The sequence below is a fragment of the Archocentrus centrarchus genome, chromosome 15, assembly GCF_007364275.1.
Source record: "Archocentrus centrarchus isolate MPI-CPG fArcCen1 chromosome 15, fArcCen1, whole genome shotgun sequence".
In the NCBI taxonomy this organism is placed as follows: Eukaryota; Metazoa; Chordata; class Actinopteri; order Cichliformes; family Cichlidae; genus Archocentrus; species Archocentrus centrarchus.
The window spans coordinates 11,409,571-11,435,600 of record NC_044360.1 but is presented as its reverse complement, the minus strand read 5'-3'; the positions used below and the strand labels follow the sequence as shown (position 1 = coordinate 11,435,600).

The 26,030-nt window shown below is 39.5% G+C and overlaps 1 protein-coding gene across 2 annotated transcripts in view; it reads left to right on the top strand.

Moving 5' to 3' along the window:
• Positions 1–22,267, top strand: part of phactr2 (phosphatase and actin regulator 2) — a 48,410-nt gene extending 26,143 nt beyond the window's left edge. For both annotated transcript variants that reach the window (XM_030748383.1, XM_030748384.1), the window contains exons 2-12: positions 1,833–2,018; positions 3,260–3,334; positions 3,584–3,724; positions 6,544–7,075; positions 7,362–7,540; positions 8,673–8,829; positions 9,204–9,259; positions 10,147–10,208; positions 10,481–10,618; positions 13,728–13,804; positions 17,010–22,267. In XM_030748383.1, the coding sequence (XP_030604243.1) occupies positions 1,833–2,018; positions 3,260–3,334; positions 3,584–3,724; positions 6,544–7,075; positions 7,362–7,540; positions 8,673–8,829; positions 9,204–9,259; positions 10,147–10,208; positions 10,481–10,618; positions 13,728–13,804; positions 17,010–17,025 (1,619 nt within the window). In that variant the 3' untranslated portion in view covers positions 17,026–22,267. The remainder of the gene's footprint in view (positions 1–1,832; positions 2,019–3,259; positions 3,335–3,583; positions 3,725–6,543; positions 7,076–7,361; positions 7,541–8,672; positions 8,830–9,203; positions 9,260–10,146; positions 10,209–10,480; positions 10,619–13,727; positions 13,805–17,009) is intronic.
• Positions 22,268–26,030: the final 3,763 nt, after the last annotated feature.

Below are 26,030 nucleotides of genomic sequence, written 5' to 3'. Positions count from 1 at the left end.
TTGACTTTGATAAGGATGAAAAATAAATGGAAAAATTGAATAAAAAGCAAAACATGTGAGTAAAAGATGTTAAAAGGCAGGACATCTCAAGCCTCAACGAGGACAAATTACTTACATTTCACTTGTTTATTTGGCTCACAGTAGGAATTTTTTCTACTGTAATAGTTTTGAGACATTTGTGTAACCATCTCTCGTCGTGTAAGAGCACTTGTACATTAAAAGCACACAGCTCCTCCTAATACTCTGTGTGCTTTTATCCTCAGCCGCATCCACATCAATCAACTTCATTTCTTACAAGCAGCAATAACTCAACCATTTCTTTGCGCGCACACATGTGAAAAAAAGACATGAATTACTCAAAGTTTGTACAGAAACAAATGATACACATTTGGTCCTTGCTGGGCTCCATACAGTCAGCAGTGATTCAGCAGTGTTATGTAGCTGAAAAAACAAAAGCTTTCCTCTGCTTAAATCTGAGGAATCACACGCACCACCTCTCTTTCCTCTGTAAGCTTCCTGCGCGCACACTTGCACACACTGTCGGCATTATCCCAGAAGGTTCACAGCACTTCTAATCTTTCAGCAGGAAGAGGAGGAGCTGTGGGAGGACAGGGATCTCGCCAAGACACACATACAAGCGCACGCACTGCAAATACTGTTAAAAAAAAATATTTCCACATTGCCGTTGAAAACCGACCTGTAGAGCGGGACAAATGCAACTACTTTTCAGCTTTTTTTAGCACTTGCTGACTCCATCTTAAAAATGTGTGTGGAGTCATCTTCATTTAAAGCTTTTAGTTTTCCGATAATATAGCTGGGCATAATCAGGAAATTCACAAGAACAGCCATATGACAGTGAACACCAGTAATCACTTTTTAAAGAGTGATGAATAATATGAGCAAAATTCCTGTAAATACAGACCCAAAATATAAACGTTCCTATAATCCTGCACATAAAAAAATGCAAACTATAGAGCCAGATCAAGTGCACTGTAGGTTGTGGAAGCTTCCATTATGTTAAGAGAGCCATTTTTCCTGTAGACTTTTAAATGACTACAGGAATAAAAATTAATCTTAAGTGCTATGACTCTATTTTGAGCATCCTGTAGCTGTGACCTAAAGGAAGGCAGTCAGATGATTGCACATGTCTCAGAGCACTTCAGCCAAAGAAGGTCCTTCACCTTCCTTCATTATTTCAGTTGACTAATTTGTTGAGAAGGTCAGGCTTTTCAGTATGTCAAAAGAAGAAAAGCAGTTATTTAAAATACAGTCCAATATATATGCAGTAAAATATGTTTTATACTGTGTAACAACACATTAAATATTTTGAATTTCTTATGATGAACCTGGTGTACATCATAGACGGCCTAAACTTAGCAGTATTGTGCAGCATCAACGAGTTAAAAGAAAGGGGTTAGGTCCAGTATTAGCAGTCAAAATTATGGTTTTTAAAATTATTATTAAACTTTATTTAAACAGGAAGTGATCCTCTTGAGAATAAGAATCTCCTGGGCACAGATGGAAGTAGAAAACCCAACCATATTTTTTTGATGGTGGGAGAGTTCAGAGCTCCCAGAGAAAGACCACAGGCTTACATGCAAACAGATGGGCTCTGCCTGGGTTCGAACCCTTTTGCTGTGAGGCAACAGTGCTATCCACTGAGCCACTGTGAAGCCAACTGATTTATATAATGCAGTGTCTAAATATGGTACACTTTGTTATATATGATGTTTAATATCTCAGTGTATCACAAGACGTACGCTTATGTTTGTTGCACTGTAGTGCACGTTATATGTTCCTGTTTACATGTATTTCTGCTTGTGCATTTCTAGTTGAGGGTCTGGAGAAATCAACATCTCTGCCCAGCTGTGATGTGGCGGTGGACAGTGCTACCAACGCTCAGAATGCCCATGCATCACGGCAGCAGCGAGGCAAGCTGTCAACTTTGGGAAAACTGTTCAAACCCTGGAAGTGGAGGAAGAAGAAGACCAGCGACAAGTTTCAGGATCTTTCGAAAGGTGGGACGTCTTGGGTGTCCGTGTGTGGGCGTGTATGTTAATGACACTGTATCAACAAGCTGATGAGTGGATTCTGATTTGCTCTCCTCAATTAAGTGTCTGGACAGTATCACACATTTCATTTTTGGATTTGTGTGGAACATTGTGCATGAAATGGAGCAGTGTTGCTCCCAGAAGAGCTTTAAAAGGAAAAGCGTGAAAGGTTTGTTTGTAGTTCTTGCTGATTAATTCCTGAGGGGTTGGCTAGGAAATAAAGAGAGACAGAGGTAAACACAAAAACCAGAGACTCTTTTTTTCCTCAAGGCTGCTAGGTGTTATCTTTTGCTTTTCCTGTGTTTGTGTGAAAGTTGTGTACCTCCATGTCCTTCTAATGCTAGTACCCAGGACAGTTTAGAGAAAGAGGGAATATATAAGGTGCTGGTTAGGAAGTAGAGCTTATTTCGCATTTATGTATCTATATATGTTTTTGTTTTTTTAGTTTAGTAGTAACTGTAACAAGATTCTTGGTGTCAAAGTTGTTAAGCTGGTGAAATCTCTTCTCAAGCAAGCATGGGAAAACATTTTGCTTCTGAAATCAGTCCCTTCTGTCTCAAAACACTTAAAGAGTTGTTGATGCAACACAGTGGTAAACATAGCTACCCAACAGCTTTTTTGAAATGTTTCTGGAAACATTTTTCATTTCTTATTGCGCAAAATGTTGGATGACAGGTCTGGACTATAGGTGGGCCTGTTTGTCACCCAGACTCTTATTTCAAGGCCATGCAGTTGGAATATGTCCAGAATGTTGTTTGGCATTGTGTTGATGAAATAAGCAAGACCTTGTTCGATGAAAACATCATCTGAAGGCCAGCATGTTAGTACAAATTTTGTATATATGTTCATTTTTGGTTGGTTGAGTAAATGATTGAACCAATTTTTTTCATCTTTTTTGTAGGATCGCCTCTTAGAATTCATATTCTCTGTCTCGGCTGTGTGCATGTCTTTCTGTGAATATAGCAGACTGATTCCTCATGATCTCATTCTCATAAAGATTTGAGGAAAATTGTAGATTGCTAGCAGTAGGATAAGACATTATTTTAGTTCCTTATTTGTGACTCGGCATTTGGTATTGTTGTTTTGGTTGCATGCAGCGCTTTTACAGACTGTGTGAGACTGGTTCAAATTGATTTTATTTGTTTAAATAAAAGAACACCAGATCAAATTGAATTAATATATTGAACTTGAGCTTGTTGGTCTTTCAGTTCTAGAGAGAAAAATCTCCACTAGACAAACAAGGGAAGAGCTCATCAGGAAAGGAGTTCTCATCCCCGATCAAGGTTTGTCCTGTCTCATTCATATTCATTCATATGCTTTGTTACTCATGTATTTATGCTGGACAGCACAGTGAAATTATAACATTTCCAAAATCACGACACTGACTTGTTCTGAGCAAAAAATTAACCTACATCTTAACATGTTTTTTATTCTTTTCGTTTCAAAGCCTTTTAATTTTATCAAAGGTTATTTGTGTCTGGTCATACCAGAAAATATTACTAAAAAGCAGCTTTGCATTTCTTCTCTCCTAGACGAACCAGTCATCAGTGAAAATCTGAACGGCCATGCCACATCCACTTTGACACCAGAGGAGGTCAAAGTCGACATTGAGTCTCAAGAAACACTGCTGGAGAAGCAGGCCACTGGGCCGGTCAGCACTGAGGAGAAACCAGGTAACTTTTGGATCAGTCACAATATAACCTTTGTCATACTTTGGCCTGTAATCCAGGGCTGGTTGGAGTGCCTAACCTTTGGATTTCTGCACTAGTTGAAGTTACAGGCTCAGGATAACATTCTTCCACCTGCATAGAGTGAGAGTTCACTTTATTTAAGGGTCTGTTTGTTAGTTGTTTTTTTTTCTTTTTTAACAAGAAAAAATCTAGACAGCAAAGTAAAAAATGTTGTGTCACTAGGTTTTATGATTAATGACCATGGAAATAATTTAAATGCTGACTAAATGTTTTCACTGTATATTGTATGTTTTGTTATGCTCCAAGTTTATTTTTAGTCTAGTGGGGTTTTTTTTTTCTAGAACTTGGATATAGTCTGATTCCATAGTGATACAGATTAATACAGTAACAGTTACAAGTTTGGACACACCAGCCCTTTCATATGTGCAGTATAGGCAATAATATTATCTTAGTGAATGACCATTTGCTCAGAGATACACTGTTGTTCCTTGTCGTAGAGTTACTTCCAGGTTTTATTAGAAATGATGTCGCTAAATGTTGTAATAGTCAGTCATTAAGGCTTTACTCATCTGCAATGCTCACACATATTGTGGAATGTGGGCCTTTTGCAGCCCTTTAACCATTCCATTTTTATATACTCGATCTAAATAGTGGAGCTTTTTTTAGGTGCTTTGATGTTTTTTCCTCTGGGCTGTGGAATGCATTAGTATCTGCAGCAGCTTTCTGGTTGACATTGAACTCTCTGTGGGATCAATGAGTGGATCTAATGTGTTCAAATAGAAATTCCCATTATACCAGCCTGCAGTAGGCATTCACAGCCTGAACAGAGCAGTATCTTTTCCTCCTAATGCTTCTCTCTCTCCCTCAGGAGACACGCCACTGTTCTTGTGTCTGATGCTGCTTAAGTGTTGTGCTGTTTTCATCTCAACCCTGTTAGCATTGAACTTGTAGCCATTTGTTTGTTCATTTGTCAGTAATCAGAAAGGCACAGGCAACAAACTCTGTGAGTACAGCGAGAGAACACGCATACCATCACCAGCCCTGGAGGTTGGGAAGGTTAATGGGTTTTCTGGAAATTTGTACAAGAGTTCTTTATAATCATCAGCTCTGTCATATGCCGCCTTTATCTTTCAGTTTCTCCTCTGTCTCTGCATCTCTATTTGTGCATCAGTTTGCACAGATCAGCATCTTTTATCTTGCTTCCAGTCTCTATATTAACCTGCAAATGCCGCACTTTTCCTTCCTGCTCCCTCTCATCTATTTAGAAAGGTCTGATACTAAACCTAATGTCCGGGCAAATCAGGTGCGACCTCGGGAGGTTCAAGCTAAAAAACAGCCAAGTGCCGCTCTGCCCGCATCTTCTAAACCTGCTGGTGGCACTGCAGCCACAGCAAAGCACAAAGATGGTTCCTCTGGGGCTAAAAAGACAGCTAAAACCACTGCCAAGACTGGCTCATCCACACAGGCTAAAGCTAACTCCCCGCGGAACAATAACACAACTGGTCGCGGGACTGGTAAGTTCAGATATTTGGGACTGAAACCAGGTGGCCTGTTGATGTTCTTACCTTCCTACCCTCACTGCATGGGAAAATGCTCTTTTATCATTTTTGGAAGGGAACTAGGACTTGCAATGACCTGCATCTTCTAACCTTCTAATGGCTTCGTGTGCACTCGTGTGCATTTGAAGTCTTGGTCAAGTTTCTGTCAAGTGATTGCAAAATAGTATTTCCCCTTTTCTCCCTCTTCATAATGTTTTTTCTCTGTTACAAGCATTTTATTTATGATATTTCCTTGTTTTCTAAGAAAACAGAAGTGAAGATTTGTCTGTGTAGCTCTGGAAATGTCTCTACACTGTGTGTGTGTGTGTGTGCGTGCGTGCGTGTGGGTGTGGGTGGGTGGGTGGGTGAGAGAGAGAGAGAAAGAGGGTGAGAACATGAATGCGAGTTAGGCCAATTTAGAATGACCTGCATAAAATGAGCTCAGACAAGCTTGTGTGGTTTCAGTAACGTGATGCCAGGGCATGATCATCCCCCTTCTTCCTATATGTGTGTGCATGTGTGTTTATGTACACTTGTCAGATGTATAGCATGGTTAAATGAAGCTTAGAATACTCCATGTGATGTTCATGCAGTCTTTTCTGAGGATATTTGTGTTTTTTGTGTTGTGTTTGCTCAAGTGGCACAAAAGTTGCTTAATCAGTGTTTGGAATAACTAAGTTCACCCCTCTCCTAAGGGTGCTTTTACCAGCACACAAAGAAACTTCACAGAGGCTTGAAAAGCTGCTTCAGTAGTCAGTATATCCTTAGGTATTCTGTATTTGTCACAGTTTTGAAGATATGTTTATTTTTTTCTTAAAATATCAATGCTGCCACCATGTTTTAATAGAGAAGTTTCAGAGTAGATAAGTATTGGAGTCCATACGTGCTGTATGTATACGGTATTAATTAAAAATCTTTAAAATTTCTGGCATGTTACAGCTAAAAAAAAAAAACGATACATTTGAAAAGTAATTTTATTTTAAAATAAGCTGCAGTGCCATCACACTTTAGGTCAAACTGGTGAGTAGCTTTGACTGACACGGAGACCAGAAGTAAGAAGTCTAGTTATATATGCTCCATCATTTTATCCATACAGCCAATCAGAATGCTTCACTTAAACTGTAAAAATCATAGGGTGATATGGATACTGATTAATTTCTAGATAGCAGCCTACTACACATGGAATCAGTATAAGCACATTATCACAAAGTTTTTGTGCAGATCTTCAAAAAACTAGAACTCATTTTCTGTCCTTCTCCTCAGCCAAGTCGTCTCATCCAAAGAAGACAGGATGCACAACGAAAAGCACCTCCACACCTCGTGCTCGTGCATCAAAGGACACTGGCACTGCAGCACAGAATGAAAGGACAGACGGAAGGACCAACCGGAAATCAGACACTCCGATCTCATCCTCTGTACCTCAGAAAGCCTCTGCAGAGACTCTTAGCCCACCTGCAGACTTAAAACCCCCTTCCCTTTCCTCAGACACCAAACCTGTCTCATCTAAAGCCTCAAGCAGTGACACAGGGGGAGCTCAGGGTGATTGTCACTCTGGTCTAGATCCTAAATCTGCTCCTGATTCATCGACTGCAGGTGAGGACACCCATAAAGGTGTGGCTCCTGAAACCACAGGCCAGTCTTCTCATGTCAACAATTCTACAGAACACACATCGTTCGCAGAGGGAGAGGCACGCAGCAGCTCAAAGAGCGAGAAACAGGGGAGGACGGAAGAGAAGCCAGGAGGAGGTGGAATGAAGAAAGGAGAAACAGAGAATGTTGTAGAAAATAGCCCGAGGTACTGTAAAAATCTAGTTAGTACATGCAAGCTGCTCATTCCTTGAATTCCTTATGTTCTCTTTATCTGTATCTGTTTGATGGCATACATTACAGTAGTTTTACTGGAGTCACTGATTAATCCATATATGATTTGTTATTATATGAAATGAGATAATTGATGATGAATCTATAATTTTGATTAACTATATGCTACCATGTAGTGGCTAAGGTTTTACAAAATGTCAGTATAAATGCTTTTTCCATGAATTTGTTTAGTCACACTCTCATATTATTGATTCCTGCAGGTCAGGGGGGGGTGAAGCGGAAAAGCCGCAGCGACCCAGTGTAAAAACAGAGCATGCCGAGGTGACAGTGATACCCGATAGGCCGAGAGATAGCCAAACTAGTGACTCCGACTCTGACGGGCCAATCCTGTACCGGGATGAGGATGAAGAAGAGGAGGATGAAGAGGAGGATTCAAATAGTATGGCATTAGTCTTGTTATGTCACACAACAATGAAAAAAAAAAAACATCTGCCATGTATGTCAGAACTTTTAGAGAAGCTCCTGGTCTGAACTCAAGGTCAGCATTTCAGTAAGCAAAGTATGTGTGATGTGTTGAAGAGGGTATAGCACAGGGGCTCAGTGATTAGAACTGTTGCCTCACAGTTAAAGAGTCCTGGATTTGAATCCAGGCATGGCCCTACTGTGGTTAATAAAACTTTATTTACTTTGCAAATGGTTTCAAATGCAGGCCAAAACTGGCAGAAATAAGCAGATTTAGGTTTTTATTTCTATATTTTCTAATGGCACGTGACCTAGCTTTCTTCTCTACTTGTACACAATTTGTCCATGCCAATAAGTCATATATAATAAGATTAAGATAAGCTATGCTTTATTTATCCCTAAATACTACACATAAGACAAATACACACAAGACTTTTAAACAGAAAAAAGTTCAATTAAATACAAGAGAAGAGATTAATACGTAAAAAGAACTTTGAAAAAAAAAGCCATTTGAGAGTTCTAGAGTCTCTTCTGGAGTCTCTCTCTCTCTCTCTGGAATTTTGGAATATCTCTGCAGATTTTGGGAAAACTAGAGTCATGCAGCATCTATTGATTCAGAGTTCTAGAAATGACCAGTAGACCAGTAGCTCGTGGCTACTGAAAAGACTCCTCTAGTGAAATAATATATCACCAGATGTGTATGATCCCTGAAAGCTTGCAGAAACACATCCATTGGTTTTACATCCCGCTCAGCGCAACAGCTCATTGCGACCAGCATGAAGTGAAAAGATTGTTTACGGCAACACTGTGAAACCACCCAACTTGCAGTCATGCTGTTTAAAATGTCAAAAATTCCTCATGATTTGGCCTCTCACCACTTAGTTTTGGTTGCAAAACTGACCAGTAGTGGTAAATGACATTTAATCTGTTACGATTCAGCTTTGTATTAATACTTATGACTAAAGTGCACTTTCTGTTGATGTTTTAGATTTTTAGATGTCTCATGTGCTTCATTGCTGGTCCATGATATTCAGCAGCTGACCTCCCAAGTTGTTCACTTCCCCCCCAGAAGCCTGTTACTAGCTCTCGCTGTTCCCTCTCTGTTCTAGACTCTCTGGCCAGCAAGATCCGCCGACGAGACACCTTGAACATTAAGCTGGGGAACCGACCCAGCAAGAAAGAGCTGGAAGAGAAAAACATTCTGCCACGGAGCTCAGAGACGGAGAGGCATGAGCTACGCCAGCAGATAGGCTGCAAACTAGTCAGGTACACACACACAAAGCACAAAGCAGGCTGTGAAAATGTAGGTAGGTGTTACTTTTTCATAGGTTTGGCATTGCTTTAGGGTAACAACAGAGATTGTTAATTATTTTTTGGTGTAGCTGTAGGTGGCACACTCTTACAAATGATGCATAATAAAAATCCATCCTCAAGTTTGGCCTTTTCTAACAGATGAGGCAAATTGGCTGGTGCTAAAACAGCCTTCAGATTCTCAGCAACAAAAGGTGTAAAACCAAAAAAAAAAAAGATCTTGTTGTGATAATTTTTCATTTTTCTCTGTACAAGTCTGCAAAAATGTTTAAATCCATACCTATGTCCTGCTCGTAAAAAAAAGTGTGTAAACAGTTTTCTCTTTTTAGGCGCCTGAGCCAAAGACCAACTACAGAGGAGCTGGAGCAGAGAAATATTCTCAAGCGTAAGTATACTCTTCAACTGAGGTGTCATATGATATACCTTTTTTATGATCATCATAATATTTTAAAACCTGAATTATGTCATTTTTCTACCTGTAACCATATTGTGAGGCATCAGGATGGTCACATTAAAGCTGGTATTGCCCTGTTACAGCTGCCCAGCCACAGTCTGTTACTGCCACATTCAGATCTTCAGATATGACCTTGTGTGTCTTATTAATCAGATGGATGAGACAGATATGTCTGTCCAAATTATGACTTACTGTCTATTAGAAGCTTTGTGTCTCCCACACTGGAGTGATGTGTTCAGTCACACTGAGATCTTTGTTACTGTGGCTTCTCTTTGGTTCCAGTATACCACAGTGATAGAAGTTAGCCTGGGTTTTCACAAGCACGCTAATGAGCATACTTGCCATGCTACCAAGCATGAATTAAGTCATTCTGCTGGAGGGTGTGCTCTCGCCTGTTTAGTTCAAATTTGTCGTTCATGGAGACTTTTAGAGGCTTTTAAGAATTGATCATTACTGCAATTAGTAAATTTGCTCTTGGCCTAACTGAACAAATTCATGACTTCTGGTGTTCATCCCTTTGTGGGCAACAGTTTATCTACAAATAGACACTCGTTTGAGGTTTTAATAAAATCTAGGGATAATAATTTACTAACAAAGAAAATGCATCCTGTTAAAAAATCAGAGCAAAAATTTTGCATTTTTCTTATACAATTTTTTTCACCCTTTTTTTTGTTCTTGTTTATGTAAAGGCTGTCACACTGCCGCATAGCCATAGACTTGCCTTAATATTGCAAATTACATCTTGTGCAGTTATAAATAGATGCAGAAGCTTGTTGCAGACATAGTGTGAACTCACTCTTCTGGTTCTCTGCGTGCAGAAAAGAATGAAGCTGAGGAGCAAGAAGCTAAACAAGAGATTAAAAGGAGGCTCACCAGAAAGGTACTGAAAGCATCCTTCATGCATACACACAAGAGAACAGAAAGGACAGAGCAAGTCTATATTTAGCTGCTAATATGTTTTGCCCCACCTTATGAGTCATGGTAGTAGGAAGAAACTGTGTTTTATATAGTGAGATCAGGCCATCTAGTGGACACAGTTGGAACTGTGACTAACTTTTTTGAAAACAAACCTTAAAAACATTGGGTATTTTTAAGTTTGATGTTAGACTAGATTGACTATCTACTTTCTGCTCTTTTCCCTTCTGTGTGCAGCTGAGTGTGAGGCCTACAGTGGCAGAGCTCGTTGCTCGGAGGATTCTTCGTTTTAATGAGTATGTGGAGGTAACAGATGCCAAGGATTATGACCGGCGGGCTGACAAACCCTGGACACGGCTTACTCCTGCAGACAAGGTACTGCTGTTATACACTGCACTGTAAAGCCTAAATTATTACTATATTATTAAGTGTTTGCAATTTCTAGTCAGGGTGCCATAATCTGTGAATTGGTGACACTGAGTACTTGCAAGTGAAACATTAGGTAATTAAAGACATGCAAACACAGCATATGGCCTCCTGAACACAGTGGACAACTATCTGCTTTTATAACAGTCTCCACTTTCTTGACTAGACTTTATAAAATATTTTGGAACTTGGCTGCACGAATTTGACCCCACTGGGCCATAAGAGCATTACTAAAATCAGGCACTAAATGTTGCCTGACTTGCACTCACTGTTCCAGTTTATCCTAAAGGTGGTGGATTGAGGTCAGAGCTTTGTGCAGGCTTTTCCAAACCAAAATTTAAAAACCCATTTATTCATGAGCCTTACTTTGTGGCAGTCTTTTTCTTGTTTCAACATAGCAACTGTGTACTTTTGTGTCGCACATTATTGTCTTAAACATCTCTGTATGTTCTGTTTATGCTTGATGATTTATACATGAAATTCACATTGTTCACACAAAGTAAGATGATGAATATAAATGCAAATCAACCGTACTGTACACTGTACAAATGTAGCTTATCTTAATAAAACCTCCTCAAAGAACATTAAAGACCCTCAGAGTGTGCTGGATTACAGTTTTTATGTCAAGCCTTCCCTCTGCTGTTGATGGTCAGAACTGCACAGCACATAAAAATCACAGACCGTGCTGAAATTTCCAGCCCAGATCCAATTCAATTCAATTTTATTTATATAGCGCCAAATCACAACAAACAGTCGCCTCAAGGTGCTTTGTATTGTGGGTAAAGACCCTACAATAATACAAAGAAAACCCAACAGTCAAAACGACCCCCTATGAGCAAGCACTTGGCGAGAGTGGGAAGGAAAAACTCCCTTTTAACAGGAAGAAACCTCCAGCAGAACCAGTCACAGTCATCTGCCATGACGGTTGGGCTGAGGGGAGAGAAAAAAAGACATGCTTTGGAAGAGAGCCAGAGATTAATAACAATGATTAAATGCAGAGTGGAGTATAAACAAAGTAAATAAGGTGAATGAAAAGAAACAGTGCATTATGGGAATCCCCCAGCAGCCTAGGCCTATAGCAGCATAACTAAGGGATGGTTCAGGGTCACCTGATCCAGCCCTAACTATAACCTTGATCAAAAAGGAAAGTTTTAAGCCTAATCTTAAAAGTAGAGAGGGTGTCTGTCTCCCGAATCCAAGCTGGGAGCTTATAGGTATCCTAGGAACCACAAGTAAGCCAGAAGTGCTCTATTTGGGTGATATGGGACTATAAGGTCTTTGAGATAAGATGGGGCCTGATTATTCAAGACCTAGTATGTAAGGAGAAGGATTTTAAATTCTATTCTAGATTTAATAGGGAGCCAATGAAGAGAAGCCAATATGGGAGAAATATGCTCTCTCTAGTCCCTGTCAGTACTCCAGCTGATCCAAAATGCTATAGCTAAAGGTTTTTCAGGGAGCTTTTAGGACAGCCTGATAATAATGAATTACAATAGTCCAGCCTAGAAGTAATAAATGCATGGATGAGCTTTTCAGCATCACTCTGAGAAAGGATGTTTCTAATTTTAGAAATATTGTGCAAATGGAAAAAAGCTGTCCTACATATTTGTTTAATATGTGCATTGAAGGACATATCCTGGTCAAAAATGACTCCAAGATTTCTCACAGTGTTACTGGAGGCCAAAGTAATGCCATCCAGAGTAAGTATCTGGTTTGACATCATGTTTCTAAGATTTGTGGGGCCGAGTACAAGAATTTCAGTTTTATCTGAATTTAGAAGCAGGAAATTAGAGGTCATCCAGGCCTTAATGTCTTTAAGACATTCCTGCAGTTTAACTAATTGATGTGTGTCGTCTGGCTTCATTGATAGGTAAAGGTGAGTATCATCTGCATAACAATGAAAATTGATGCAATGCTTTCTAATAATATCCACTAGATTGATTTTTATATTAGGTTTTGCATTTATTCACAACACTAAAAAAGGACCTGAAATCTAGAGGCCACGGAGAGGAGAGCACTGTAGAGGGCAACATGGAGAAAAGTGCATGTACAGACCAAACTAAATGTTCTGCTGGCACCCGGGGGGGTCATTTGTATAGGAAAAGCTCTGTCACCAGTTTAGCTACATATTTAGACAACTGCACTGTTACAGCAGACAGACTTGCAGATATATAGATGATTTCTGGTCACACAAATCCAAACTCATCACTTTGGACAATCAAATAAATCATATTAGCCTGGGTTCTAACTAAATCCTTAAATCAGACTTCACAGCAACACCTGCATAATCATATCAAAAATTATACTTCATGTTACCCACAGCAGACTTCTGTGGTCAGTCAAATGCGAGGCAAACTTTTCATGTTAGGTTTAAGGGAAGAGTTTGGTATACACCAGGGGTCGGCAACCCGCGGCTCCGGAGCTGCACGCAGCTCTTTCAGGCTTAAGCTGCGGCTCTGTGCAGCTTGCGGAAGTAAATTATAAGTACCCAGTTGAAGTGCATTTTATTGTTGTTAGTTTGGTTTTTGTTGTAGTTCTAAATTAGAACATTATTGTAATCTTGAAATATTAAAATAAAATCATTTTATTTATTTATTTTCGTTTCTCAATATATGCGTCACTCGCGGTAGCCGTACCGGCTTCCGCTGGTATTTGCGGCTCGCAGTGTTTTCTTTTCCGTGGAAACCGGATTCAAATTGCTCTTTCCATATTAAAGGTTGCCGACTCCTGGTATAAGCATTAAATAAAACCCTTAAATATTATTAGCAAATGATAGTAAGTTAAAACAAATAAGAATAATTATTTGTGGTGTTTTGTTAGTATTTCTAACCTGTGTACTATTAATTCTGAGCAGTTCCCTGAAGCAAAGACTGTAGCAGTGCAGATTTATGGAAATTATCCATAAACATTTCACATTGAAACAGCCCAGAGTAATTTTAAGGAAAAGGTTATGGGGGGGCACGGTTGACCTTGGCCATCTAATGATGTTATTATCTTTGTGTGTGTGTGTGTGTCTGTGTGTGTGTGTGTGTGTGTGTGTGTATTTTCTGGCCCCCAGGCTGCTATCCGTAAGGAGCTGAATGAGTTTAAAAGCCGAGAGATGGAGGTTCATGAAGACAGCAAACAGTTCACCAGGTACTCAAGCGGTCAATGGCCTTGACCATTTAAGTCGACTCTGAAGCTTTATTAGTAATTTACCACAGTAAATGCTGCTGTTTATTAGTCGCATTAATCAATATTTATATTATTCTCGTCCCCTCAAGCAATTTCCACTATCCACATTAAAGTCATGATATACTCCTGGTTGATTCCAGTTCAATAGCCTCAGGCACAGATTACCAGTTAAGTTTAGGGCCACTCTTTCATTTGTTATTAGATCTGTGTGACAAGGGTTTTCATCGCTGTGCCAAGCCCACCTGTAAGAACTAATGAAAGGTTTAATTAAAAATACAACTAGAACAAAACCAAATTTAGTAGAAATTTCTCAATATTTGTTCATGTCCTTTGTCTGTACTTACAAAATTACACACTGCAACCCATGCAGGAAAGAGACACTGAGGCACTATCATTTCCTTGTATTTTATTTCACTTTATTTTATTGACTTAAAGAAAATAAGGAACAAAAAGCAATGTCATGTGTGGCAACTCTTTTGTCTCAAGACTGTATTGACTTGTTAGGACTTGTGAGGCAGGTCAAGAAAGGGGGGAAAGGTATAACAGAGAAAGAAAAGTGGTTTCAGTGTGTAATTTTCACTGTCTGAAATAGAAATCAAGATAAGACTTTCATCTAAAACTGTACATAGGCTGGGCATGGAAGAAAAGGGTTTTTTTTTCTGTTTAGTGTACAAACAGGGTCTGTAGAAAGGCAAAGTTAAAACTGAATTCTTTCCAACAGTATGTTTGGAAGGGAAAAAAAAAACAATGGATGAATGGAGCACCTTGCCAACTGTTGAGCATAACAGTGAAAACATTTGAAAATAACACCTGTTTGCTGCTGGTCTGCGATTTTCATTTTCATTTCAGAAATCAATGAGCTATGTCATTTGTTCTCAGATGCCCCAAATTTAGTTCTTTTGGGTCATTTTTTGTGGGGGGGAAAAACCTACAGACTTATGCTTTGCTGCCAGATTTAAATCCATTGTTAAAACAATGTAATGTAATAACAATTTAATAACACAGTTAAAATACACCAGCACCATTTTCATTCGCTAAAGCCAGTAGGTACAGCTGTGTGTGTTTTTGCCAGATGATGATGCATACCACATGAAAGCGTAGCAGCAGTACATGATTAAAATAGGGTTCATATTCTAACTTGTCTTATGGACAGTCATGCAAAAATGTTTCTGCCTAGAGTTCTGTGAAAATCTAAGTACACCCTTACTCCTTCCATAGGAATAAAAAGGGTAAGTAGGAGCCACCTGCTGATAATCAAATGCACTTAATGAACTGATTATCAAGTGTGACCACCTCTACAAAAGCAGAAATTTGCTGGTCTAGAGCATTCGGGTGTGTGCTAACACAATTCCACAATCTTTCCAGCAAATTCACCTGAAAGTCAGACTATGCAACGCTCTCAGAAATTGCAAAAGATCCAAGAGCTACACTATATTGTCAAAGGTATTCATTCATCCATCCAAATCATTGAATTCAGGTGTTCCAATCCCTTCCATGGCCACAGGTGTATAAATCAAGCACCTAGGCATGCAGACTGCTCCCACAAACATTTGTGAAAGAATAGGTCGCTCTCAGGAGCTCAGTGAATTCCAGCGTGGTACCGTGATAGGATGTCATCTGTGCAACAAGTCCAGTTGTGAAATTTCCTCCTATTTAATATTCCATAGTCAGCTGCTAGTATTATTATAACAAAGTGGAAGTGATTGGGAACAACAGCAAGTCAACCACAAAGTGGTAAAATCACAGAGTGGGGTCAGTGGATGCTGAGATGCATAGTTTGCAGAAGTTGAAAACTTTCTATAATCACTACAGACCTCCAAACTTCATGTGGCCTTCAGATTAGCTCAAGAACAGTGCGTAGAGAGCTTCATGGAATGGGTTTCCGTGGCCGGGCAGCTCCATCCAAACCTTACATCTTTACAGCCTTACGCACGCTATCACTGGACTCTAGAGCAGTGGAGACATACTCTCTGGATTGACAAATCACGCTTCTCCATCTGTCAGTCTGATGGATTGGATTGCCAGAAAGCAGTACCTGTCTGAATGCATCGTGCCAAGTGTAAAGTGGAGGGGAGATTACGGTGTGGGTTTTATTTTTCAGGAGTTGGGCTTGGCCCCTTAGTTCCAGGACATTTTGGACAATTACATGCCCCCAACTTTGTGGGAACAATTTTCTGACCACAACACGACTGCACACCATAAAGAGAGGTCCATAAAGACATGGATGAGCGAGTTTGGTGTGGAAGAACTTGACTGGCCTGCACAGAGTCGTGACCTCAAACCAAGAAAACACCTTTGGGATGAATTAGAGCGGAGACTGAGAGTCTGACCTCACAAATGTGCTTCTGGAAGAATGGTCAAAAATTCCCACAAATACTCCTAAACTTTGTGGAAAACCTTCCCAGAAGAGTTGAGGCTGTTATAGCAGTCGTTGAGTTGACCATGAACTCCTCTGTATACCTCTGTATTCTAAATGTGAAGCCATTTGTATGAGAGCTAAATTGGGTCATGCAACAGGTCAGTGGTCCAAAACAGACCAGTAAATCCCCAATAGAATGACTGAAAAAGAAAAGAAGGTGTTGCAATAATCCAGTTGAAGTACAGACTTCAACCCAACAGTAATGCTCTGGCGGGGCCATAAGAGAGCTGTGCATAAACAAATGCCTGCAAATCTCACTGAACTGAAGCAATGCTGTGAAGAAGAGTCGGCCAAAATTCCCCCACAGTGATGTGAGAGACTGATAAAGTCAAATAGAAAATTATTATTCAAGTTATTGGTGCTAAAGTTCTTGAGTCATGGGTGGTACGTAGCTTTTCATAGGACTGCAGAGTCCAGTGTAAACTTAACCTTAATGCTAAACCATGCCTCTAAAAAATAAACTTTATTTCATACTCAGTGAAATTCAAATAGAAATCGACAGTCCTGGTATTAATCAAGCTTTGGTTTATAGTGACAGGAGTCATGTTAATATTATACTACATAACTAAAAATTTTACATGATCTGAAAAATGATTTCAGATGCAGATTGATTTAAAATAGCAGAAACTGTAACTAAAGAAGCAGCAGTGAATTAAAAAAAAAAATCTAAATTCACGTATTTCTATTTTACGATCTATGTGTTTATTGTGTTTTAAATAAACTAAGCCGGTGTGTTTGTGTTTTCAGATTCCACCGACCATAGTGTCCTCACTGCCCTCTGGACATCAGCGCCACACACTCTCCGGTCAGCGGCTCCCAGCAGACTCCGCTCAGTCCGTTTTGCTCTGGAATTCAGTCAACCTTTTTCACAGCAGATGTTTTGACTTGTCGCGGCAGGAAAAGCACAGGTGTAATTTAAAACATTTAAACATGGCTGTGTTTCGTTCAGGTTAGCCAGTTCCAAGACCATGGTGTTGAGCACACGTTCATACTTTAGCAGAGCGATTGATAGGATGGAGGCATTTTTACTGAAAGATGTTCCACCTGCATTTTTCCTACTGAACCCCATCAGAATATCTAATGTGAAGAAGCTCTGTTGCCCCTGATGAAACTTTAAGTCTGTAATGACATTTATATGTGTGTCTCATAGCCTTGGCTATCCAAAGACACCTATAAAACATTTGCACATATCTATTGTAAGGATAGTGGTGTGTATTGTGCTCAGAGTAGATTTATTTATTATACAGTATCAGAACCAGCTGGTACACAAAATATTTTATGTATTTTTTTTTTTTATATGTTTTTGGTCACCCCTGTATTAGTGAATGTGAGCGTATTATAGTTTGTGTCCTTGCCAAGATATGCCTTGTCATAAACTGACAAATGGCCATATATGGGCATCTTCCAAGAACAGGAAATCGGGGTGATTGGATGGTTTCATGCTGATGTCAGTGCCTATGTCATAGATCACAGGAGAGGAGAGGCAGTTTCTTCTGCTCCGATGTTCCCTTCAGTGATGAATCAGAAATACTGCAGTTCATTTTTTAAACATGTGTTAAGTTGTGCCACTAGAGGGCACTGTATCATAAGAGTTACAGAAGAGGACGGTGTACCTGTAGATGAAGAATAACCTCAAGCGTTAACTGCTAAAGCTTAATAGTGAAACGCACTCCCATTCTGGCCACTTCTAATCCCTCAGCACTCTTTCCTGATGATACATGATGATCATGCACCATCATGTAATCTCTGTTGGGTTATGAACGTCTAACCGCAAAGTGCTGGACTGACTGTTTATGGGATCCACTTATTGTTTTCTCACTAGTTTCATTTCAGGCCTTTGGCTGGGGATGTTTCCTTGGCTCTTTATTTGGTGCCAAAGACAAAGCAGGAGCCTGCTCGTATGTAGGTGTTCTAAATTTAAGAGCTTACAGGTTTCATTTTATTGGGCGGACTTCACAGAGAAAAGGCACAGAGTTTCAGCACTAGTAATGAACTGGAAGTGGAAGAGTGCTTTAATTTTAATTGCCTTGAACATGATTTTGCAATTTAGTCAAGTTCATTTATAGAGCACATTCAAAAACAAGAAATGTTGACCAGAGTGCTTTAATTTGTTGTGATTACATCTTTACATCTAGCCTTAACATGCACCTAGAATCCAGCAAGGTGGCCTGGTGTCATTAAAGCATTTTTTTTTTTTTTTACCATGAATGAGATTATTTAAAGGATTTGTTCCATTTTTTTTGAAAGTTAATCTCCAACTCTGTTTGTTATTTTAATAAGAAATAATCATTTTAGGTTATGTATTTTAGTCATTTGTGGGGAAATGTTTCATATGGCTGAACAGATGCCATATTTAACAGACTCAAGAGGCTTTCCTTTGTTTAAATGTGCAGCTATGCAGCATCTAGTGTGTGTGTAGACATGATTTTTAGCAGTCTGGCTTAGGTCGTTTGGTCACTATTGGTTTTTGGGGGATCTGTAGATTTGCTGTCTCTAAGTGGACTGTCAGATAATTGAGATGCATGTTACGGCAAAATGCAGAGAATCCACGGAAAATGTTTTCTTTCTCCATCAATGCCAGATTGTTTGGCTGAGCTTTGGTAATATTTTTGTCCCATGCCTATTCGACTAGACCAGAGATGTTGGCTGATGAGTGATTGACAGATAGAGCATGCTGACCTCCAAAAGCCTGCGTTCTCATAATAGAGCCCCAACCTCCACAAAAACACTCGTCACACTTCCAAATAGTAACCGAAAAGGGCAGATTGATTGTTTCCACTTCTGAATGTGCGGGGGTTGTAAAGTGAAAAGATGTACGGCAATGAAAAAGAAGCAACAGTATTCATTCATGTTAATGTCTAACTTGTTATATATATATATATATAGATAGATAGATAGGTAGATAGATAGATTATTTTGTACAGAATGTATATCAAGCATGTGCATACATTGATATCAGTTTTACTACCAATATGATACAACTTTGATGTGAATGTTTTAAGCTCGAATTGTAGTTATCTTTCTTTTTCTTAATGCCATCCCCAGACACTGATAAAGAAGTGATTACAGCTGACATGAAAGTGGTGCTTTTTAGGCAGTTTATCAAGCATAGCCTTTAATAAACTTACCTATTTCATAAGATGATAATGATAACAATCTCTGGGAATATCCAGTTTGGGATTTATTTCTTCCTATATCCAGAGTTTTAGTTTGTACAGATTAGAACTGCTTTATAGAATAATCATTCTTGGTTTTAGATATTGAGTTTAAATATGCTCATTTATTTGGGTATAATATCTAGCAGCAGAAGAAAGAGACTGATATTGCAAATATGAGTTTGATCCCTTACAGGCTACCTGAGTGTAGCTCCAGTACAGGTGAACATGTTACAGCAAAAACTGAGATAAAATATCCAGGGAACTCTTATTACAAATTAAAAGTCTTTTCTCATCTTAAGCACTTGACAGACATCTTTGGACATGGTTCTGAGAATCTTTACACAGCTTTCCATTCATCTCGGATGTCGGATGTGGGAGTTATGTTACTCCTGAGTTGAGTGCATTCCAGTAGTAAAGCTGGAAAAAACAAAACATGATTAGTTTTGCTTTTTAGGAAGATCAAGCCATTCATGCATCACAACCAATACAGCGCAGTGCTTGTTTTTTGGGCTTAAAAGCACAGCTGTAACACAGAGCCTGGTCAGTGCTCTGCATATGGCTTATTTAGCAGGTTACAAATATACAACAGTGGTAACAGATTAAAGGTTTTAGAGTTTTACTCATTTTTACATTTACTGCCACCATCTTGGAATGTTAAGTTGGGATTGGGGAGGGGGCTAATCAGAGGGGCCGTGCTGACTGAAAACGCTTAAATTCCGACTGAAGTTGAACTTCAGCTGGGACACACTGTGTGTCATGTGCACCCCGTCATCATGGGTGTTGTTAGGGTCACATGAGCCAAGGTTTGAATCAAGGCATGACTGATTAGGGTCGAGGTGGGCCAAGGTGTGACTGACCCATGTGGCCTTAATAAATCGCATGATGGGACGGTGGGTCAGCGACCTTCAGGACCACCTCCAAGGAGACGACCTTGATGTGGGTTAAATATCTGGGACACACCATCAGCTTTCAGAATTTATGAATCCTCTTAGAATAGGTGAAACATCTTCATGAACATAAAAAGTCCAGTTGCCTTCAACTCAAGTGCTTAAAATTACCATGACCTGGATGAAGCTTCAGACCTTCTGCTTCCCTTCCCACATTCCTGAGTAGCCTAACCCAGCTTATTTACCATGTACAGTTCTGATACAATCAAGTAAATGGTTTATTTAACAAAGCAGATGCAAAGACCTTTTAAGGTTGCTTAATTCATATAAACCTCTATAGAAAACATGCACAACCTGTCAGTAACATAGTAGATTTCATTTGTAAATTCATGTAACATCTACAAGTTAAAAACCTGTGTGTGACAAAGCGGTCGCTAAAAGGTTCATAACATAAATTACACTTACACTCATGTTATTTAGTGTTATTACTCATTATATCACTCATTATGTGCCAGAGTGAGAAGTTGTAATTGGTAACAAAGTAAATTAAACATTTTAGAGCTACATTATAGTGCGTTTATAAATCATTTGAGCCATTTATACACTGATCACCCACATTAAAACCTCCTGTCTAATATATGGTGTAGGTCCTCCTGCTGCCAAAACAGGTTTGACTCTTTGGGGTATTGGCACAGGACCTTTGGGAGGGGGGGCTCGTGCTGTCTGGCATCGGCAGCTAATCATTTAAATCCTGTGGGTTGCAGGTTGGAGCTGCCTTGTCACAACACATTCCACAGGCCCGATCAATGTCCTGAGCTCTTTGTTGTGTTCGTCTGTGGGTTTTTGTGGTTGAGTTGCAGGGTGCATTGTCCAGCTGGGGAAGGCTATTGGCAGTGGGGGGTGGTGTGAAGGCCAGAGCCCAGTGTTTCCCAACAGAACATTGAATCATAACAAGATGATCAGTATTATCTCCTTCAGCTGTTAGCAGTTTTTAATGTTGTGGCTGATTGGTGCACATATCAGTGCTAAATATGGAGGTTAAAATGCAGCATAATCAAATTAGAATATTTAGAAATCTTCTCCAGGCAAAAAAAAAAAAGAAAAACTAGTGTCATCACTTTTAAAATGCAGCTGACTTGATATTAATAATTAATACTGAAACTGTTTACATTTGAATACTTGCGTGGAATATCAACATGTTTATGTCAGGCATAAATCCATATTTCTGTCCAAAATTAGGAATATGGGTGTGGAGCTGTAATCACTTTATTCATCAGGATTCAGAACGAATCCTCTGAAAACGTTGATGGGGGCCATATGTTTCATCTCGTCTGTACGGCAGCTGTAAAACAAACAGTCCGAAGACCTAAAGAAGCTGCAAGCCTACCCCACATTTCCCAGTGTTAATGCTGATGTGGAAAATATATTATTTAGATTTAATTAAAAAAATAAATTGTGAGTCAGTTTGACATCCATAGTAGCGCTTGTTTTTCTTCAGCTGCTACTGTTAATCTGTAATGCTTTCTGCTTCCCCCAGTTCATGAAAATGTTTACATTGGAAAATGTCTCCTGCTGGGGGTGCTTGAATTTTCCTTTATTGCTTCCTGAATGTAAATCCATACTTTAGACTGGAGCCATAACTAGAGTGCAGTCAAAAGCCTTTTTTTTTTTCATCTTGAAGATGTAATCTTTTCCTGACCATGTGAAAATGAAATGTAATTTGCTGCACATTTGCAAATATCATGCTATAACCCCTATATACAGTAATGTACTCACTGTCAGAATAATGGAATTTGTGCTCAGAGCAGCAAAGGCTGAGGAGAGGATATTTCACATGAGCTCCAATCACCTTTACTCTATGTTTGACATTAATAATTCATCTTTGAAGTTGTACTACATTATATATCTCAAAACAGCTACTGTTGTTGTCCAGACCGTGTATAGTGTTTTTGTATATAAAGAGATAAAGAAAAATATTTTTTGTCGTGAGTATTTTTATCACTTATGTAAGATCACAACTGTTTTTTTTTGTTTGTTTGTTTGTTTTCATCAACAGAAAAAACTCAAGCAAACTATACAGCAGTGTAAACTCAAGAGACAAGACATAGAACAGAGTCACACAGTTGTAGCACATTCATGTTGTGAATCTCCCGTTCCACCACATCCCAAAGATGCTCAACTAAATTGCGATCTGGTGAAACCAGGAAATCAGATTGACCTGATTTAAGCTTTTGACACTGAATTATCCTGCTGGAAGCAGCAATCAGAAGGTGGGTACGCTGTAGTTATAAAGGGATGGACATAGTCACTAATAATACACAGTTAGGTCGTGGCATTTAAACAATGCTCACTTGGTACTAAGGGGCCCAAAGCGTGCCTAGAAAATATCCCCCACACCGTTACACCAGCAGCAGCCTGAATCACTGACAGAAGGCAGGATGGAGCCATGCTTTCAGATTGTTTATGCCAAATTCTGACCCTACCATCCAAATGTGACAGTAGAAATCGTGACTCATCACATCAGGCAACATTTTTTCCAACCTTCTGTGTTCCAATTTTGATGAACCCTCCCAAACTGTAGCCTCACTTTCCTGCTCTTGGCTGACAGGAGTGGCCCTCAGTGTGATTATCAAGGTTATCGCGTGTGATCAGAAATGCTCTTCTGTATACCTTGGTTGTAGCCAGTGGTTATTTGAGTTATTGCAGCCTTCCTATCAACTTGAAGCAGTCTGGCCATTCTCCTCTGACCTCTCATCAACAAGGTATTTTCTCCCAGAGAACTGCTGTTCACTGGACTTTTTTTTTTTTTTTCCTTTTTAAGACTATTCTCTGTAAATCCTAGAGATGGTTATGGTAGATCAACAAGCAGCTGACCAGCAGTTGTACCTAATAAACCGGCAGGTGAGTTTACAGGACTAAGCGGTAGGTGACTGAGAATGAGAAAAAAAACTAGACTGAAAGAGAGATGAAATGTTTTTCGCTGGTTGGCAGACAAGTGTATATAAAGGTCCAGAATTTAAACATGTATATTTTCATAAATGCAAAATTTTCAGAGTTTTTATATAATTCTGTCTCTGGAGGTGAGTCTAAAAGAGAGACCGCAGAGGACTGCCAGCTGAGAGAATTACACCCTTTTGGTCGGTCACCGCCTCCCGCTCTGCCCGTGATCTTTCTCGCCAGCATTAAGAGATGTCTGGACCTAGTCAGCGTGCCCTGCAGGGAAGGCTTTTAGACACAGTATGTTAGAGGAATGTATGAATAAATAAGTGGATGCAAACAATGCATACAAAGTGGAACGGGAGATCGCAGAGATGCAGGGGTGTAATGTCAAAATGCATCAACAATAGGAATTTTAATGTAATGAATTTGCACATGCTTCACAAATATATGAGGGTAACGTGAATTTTCATTGATCCCCTTATCTTCTGGTGCTGTACTCTTGCCAGCTGTACGCCCTGCAGGTGGTTTTTGGAAGCAGGCTACGTCTCCTAATTAACTATTCAGAGACATAAAATGGAAAAAGCACAACACTCAGTGGGGTTTTATTTTTTTGAATATGTTACATAATTTCTGTCAAATTTCCTAAAGTACTTGAAATGGTGCCATTTTTCCCCACATTTCAGTTAAGCCTACATGGAACAGTCCCGAGAGAAATTTACTGTCTATCTTGCACCTAAAATTGTGGCAATTAGCACCAATTAAGCTTTTTTTGGATATTAGAAGAAACATAGAAGGCTCAACTCACTTCTTTTCATCATCTTCTATATGCCTATATTTAGGTAAACGGTTAAAGATGACAGGATAATTACACTAACTAAAATTACTGTGTTACAAAAGGTCTCATCCACCTCAGCCAGAGTATGTGCTTTCAAGACTTTAAATAGGAGGTGGGTGTAATGGAGTTGGATTTGAAGAAGAGGACAAGAAAATGAGAACTGGAGATGGAAGGAGACCGGGGTCAAAGAGACCTGGTAAGAGCCTGCACAGACTGAGATGACAGAAGTGCTCATCATTTTTATAGAGCACAGGAGGACAGCAGGAGAACTGTAGCACCTGGTGCTCATGTTTGAAAGATGCTGCTGATACACAGTGATCATAAACCTCTTCCTCTCGCTTTATCTTACACTCACAGACTTCTTTTACTCATGAGAACTGACACTTGTCTCTTAAATCCCCGCCGTTATCTCAGACCTTACTTCTTCATTCAATGCAGTTGTATTTTTCCCCAATCTGAACTTTAAACCTAAACCTTAAATCTAAGCTGAGCCCTGCCTTCTGAGAGTGAAAAGATTCCACTTTAAAAAAAGTTGTAAAACACACACACAGACACACACACCCCACTTTATAAAGTTTTCCAGGCAGGACAGGAAGGCACTTTTATCCATTGCACACTGCCCAGAGGTCTTGACTTTAATGTTGTCTGCTCAACTGGAAGTTGGTGTATTAGTCATCAGTCTAATGCTCCCTGATGTTACAAAAAGTACCTTTTCTTTTTTCAGCTCTGTCATACTGTTCATATTACAGTCAGTCTATTTCTCAAAGTATTTCCGCTCTTTTCCAAACTGAGTGACAGGTTATAAAAGACAACACAAGAAAGAAGAAAAATCAATTCAGCCTTTGAAGTTATATGCTCAATCATGTTTTTGACATGGGTGATGGCTGCAATTTGTTTCAAACTGCATTTAAGTTAAGGATGTTTTAAAGAGAACTTTTATTGTACAAAAGTGCCTCCAGAACTGTGCAGACCAGAGTTACGTAAGTATTTTGCTCATAAAGAAATTACTTCTGAGTGGCATTTTTCTGAGGGAATTCTGTTGCATGCATTTTTTTGAAAATGATTTTGGATTGCATTTGTGCCTTGTTCACACAAAGTATTCATGTGTTTTTCTCCTGCTGGAGAGTCATTACTTGTTGTGTTTGGATGTTTCCACTCCACTGATAAGCCTATCTCAGCAGCAAAGATGAAGAAAGAAAAAAATGGAGTGTAATAGAGAAGAAAAGAAAGAGGTGGTTGTGGCTTGCAGGCGGGGGTTCAAACAGTAAAGAAGAGTGGGTGAAGAGTTTAGTGAAGGAGAACAGCAAAGTGCAAGAGTTAAGTGGTGGGTGACCATGTGGAAAAAGATAATTGAATTTGTGGAGCTTTTATATTTGACGTGGGTGATGGTGCTTCCTGGACCTTTGCATTGTTTGGCTCAGCTCCTGTGCAATCAGAGGAGAGAGCAGATGTGGACGAGTGGCTAAACGAAGAGCTCACATCAGCATGAACACAGAAAGGCCAAGTGGTTTATTAACAGGTGCTATTCACTGTGCCGAGCTCCATTAATAAATGCAAACACACGGTGCTGCCAATTTCCAGGTTCCAGTGTGATTATGGTTTGCAAAGAGTCACATGGAGAAGAATTGATTGCCTCAACTAGATTCTGCAGGATCTTGAAAGGTTACAAAGCTGGGCTGAAAAGGAGATTCAATCAATTGATTGGCTGTGAGATGTTCAAGCAAGCCTGCATTTATTGATCAGTGGGATGGAGCCGTGACATAAAAAGAGAGTTCTTGCAGCTCAACTGCTTCAAATGGAGCAATTATGTGATAATCTACACCGGTCAGATCCCATTCTAACAAAATCAACATAACAATGGAAAAGTGAAGCAGGTATGATGAAAGTCTGCATGCATATGATGAGCTCAGGGGAACGACTCTTGAGCTAAGGAAAACTGGGGGTGAAT